Here is a 2078-nt window from a genome sequence, read left to right on the forward strand (position 1 = left end):
AATCCCCTATCATCACCATGAATATCTAGTGGGCTGCACTGCATATACATCAGTGTACACTGATGGAGGGTGTCAAATTGGCGGCCCATCCTTGCATTCTTGGGAAGTCTTGGCAGGATGCATGAACATGCATCCTGCCAGTTGGATACATCCTACACCCCCTTTCCATATCCTCAAGCCAATGCTTGCTAACATCCCACACCCTGCTGACTGCATCCCCTCATCCTCTGCCATCCTCATCCTTGGTGGGTTGGTGTTGACTCTTCCTGGGTCCACATTTCTATCCTTCTCCTTCCTATCCGTATCCTGTGCTCGACCCTCCACTGCATCCTGACTCAGTATTCTGCCACCAAGGGGACGCTTGGTGGTTAATAATTAGCCAGGTGCAGCTGTCAATGAAGGTTTTGGTAAATTCGGTCTCCGGCACTCAAGGGACACCCAAGGGACACCCAAGGGACACCCAAAAGACAGGGAAGCGACACCAAAAGGACATGGAAGAGACACCAAAGGGACATGGAAGGGACACCCAATTGGGTGTCCCTTGCAAGGGACACCAAAGGGACACCCAAGGAATGCCCAAGGGGCACCCAAGGGACACCCAAGGGGCACGGGAGGGATACCCAAGGGGCACGGGAGGGATACCCAAGGGCACCAAAGGGACACGTGGAAGGGACACGTGGAAGGGACACCCAAGGGACATGGAAGAGACACCCAAGGGACACCCAAGGGACACCCAAGGGACACCCGAAAGACAGGGAAGAGACACGTGTACCGAAGGGACATGGAAGAGACACCGAAGGGACACCAAAGGACACATGGAAGGGACACCCAAGGGACTCCCAAGGGACTCCCAAAAGACAGGGAAGAGACACCAAAGGGACATGTAAGAGACACCAAAGGACACCAAAGGACACGTGGAAGGGACACCCAAGGGACATGGGAGGTACACCGTAAGGGATAAGCTTCCTCCCCTTTGGGGAGAACCTTCGGTGTCAAACGGGTGGCACTGGAGGATACCCTCCTGTACATGTACCACCTTGCCACCGGAGGATACCCTCCTGTACATGTACCACCTTGCCACCGGAGGATACCCTCCTGTACATGTACCACCTTGCCACCGGAGGATACCCTCCTGTACATGTACCACCTTGCCACCGGAGGATACCCTCCTGTACATGTCCCACCTTGCCACCGGAGGATACCCTCCTGTACATGTACCACCTTGCCACCGGAGGATACCCTCCTGTACATGTACCACCTTGCCACCGGAGGATACCCTCCTGTACATGTACCACCTTGCCACCGGAGGATACCCTCCTGTACATGTACCACCTTAAGCTTGCCACCAGAGGATACCCTCCTGTACCACCTTGCCACCCGAGAGTACCCTCCTGTACCACCCTGCCACCGGAGAGTACCCTCCTGTACCACCCTGCCACCGGAGAGTACCCTCCTGTACCACCCTGCCACCAGATAGTACCCTCTTGTACCACCCTGCCACCGGAGAGTATCCTCCTGTACATGTACCACCTTGCCACCGGAGGGTACCCTCCTGTACCACCCTGCCACCGGAGAGTACCCTCCTGAATAGGGTTGTTAATTTCCTTAGATAGAAATTTTATCTCAACTAAACCTAATTAGAAACTAATTAGGTTTAGTTGAGAAGTTTAGAAATCTCAGCTAAGGTCTCGGCTGCTTTCAGGCGGAAGGGTCGCTGAAACTTAGGAATTAGAATCCCCATTTGCTGCATATTAACGATCATTCAATAATTTTGCACTGCGTTGAGTGTGCACAGCGAAAGGTGCTCAGTGGGCACACGGGGCAAGGGACCCACGGGACACCACCGCCTGCAAGACACCGCACGCCCATGGAAACGAGCATTAATCAACGCTAGTCTGCCCTCCGAATCCCCAATGCAACTGCACTGCTACCGCCACTTGGTGGCAATGGCAGATGAGGACTCTAGCAACGAACCACGCCCTGATTGGTGTTTGTTGCAGATGAGCAGCACCAACCAAATTGCAGCCAGCTACTCAGCACATGCTGACGTGCACGTCAGCAGCCCCAGGCCACCTACC

The 2078-nt window shown here is 54.4% G+C and overlaps 1 protein-coding gene across 1 annotated transcript; it reads left to right on the forward strand.

Annotated features, from left to right (window-relative positions):
* Nucleotides 1–1017: 1017 nt before the first annotated feature.
* VOLCADRAFT_60611 (uncharacterized protein) lies at nucleotides 1018–1587 on the forward strand (the record flags this gene model as incomplete). Its single annotated transcript, XM_002950475.1, has 1 exon — nucleotides 1018–1587. A coding segment is annotated over one exon (570 nt), but the record flags the coding sequence as incomplete, so codon positions are not given.
* Between the last annotated feature and the right edge of the window lie 491 nt (nucleotides 1588–2078).

Source organism: Volvox carteri (assembly GCF_000143455.1).
Source record: "Volvox carteri f. nagariensis unplaced genomic scaffold VOLCAscaffold_19, whole genome shotgun sequence".
In the NCBI taxonomy this organism is placed as follows: domain Eukaryota; kingdom Viridiplantae; phylum Chlorophyta; class Chlorophyceae; order Chlamydomonadales; family Volvocaceae; genus Volvox; species Volvox carteri.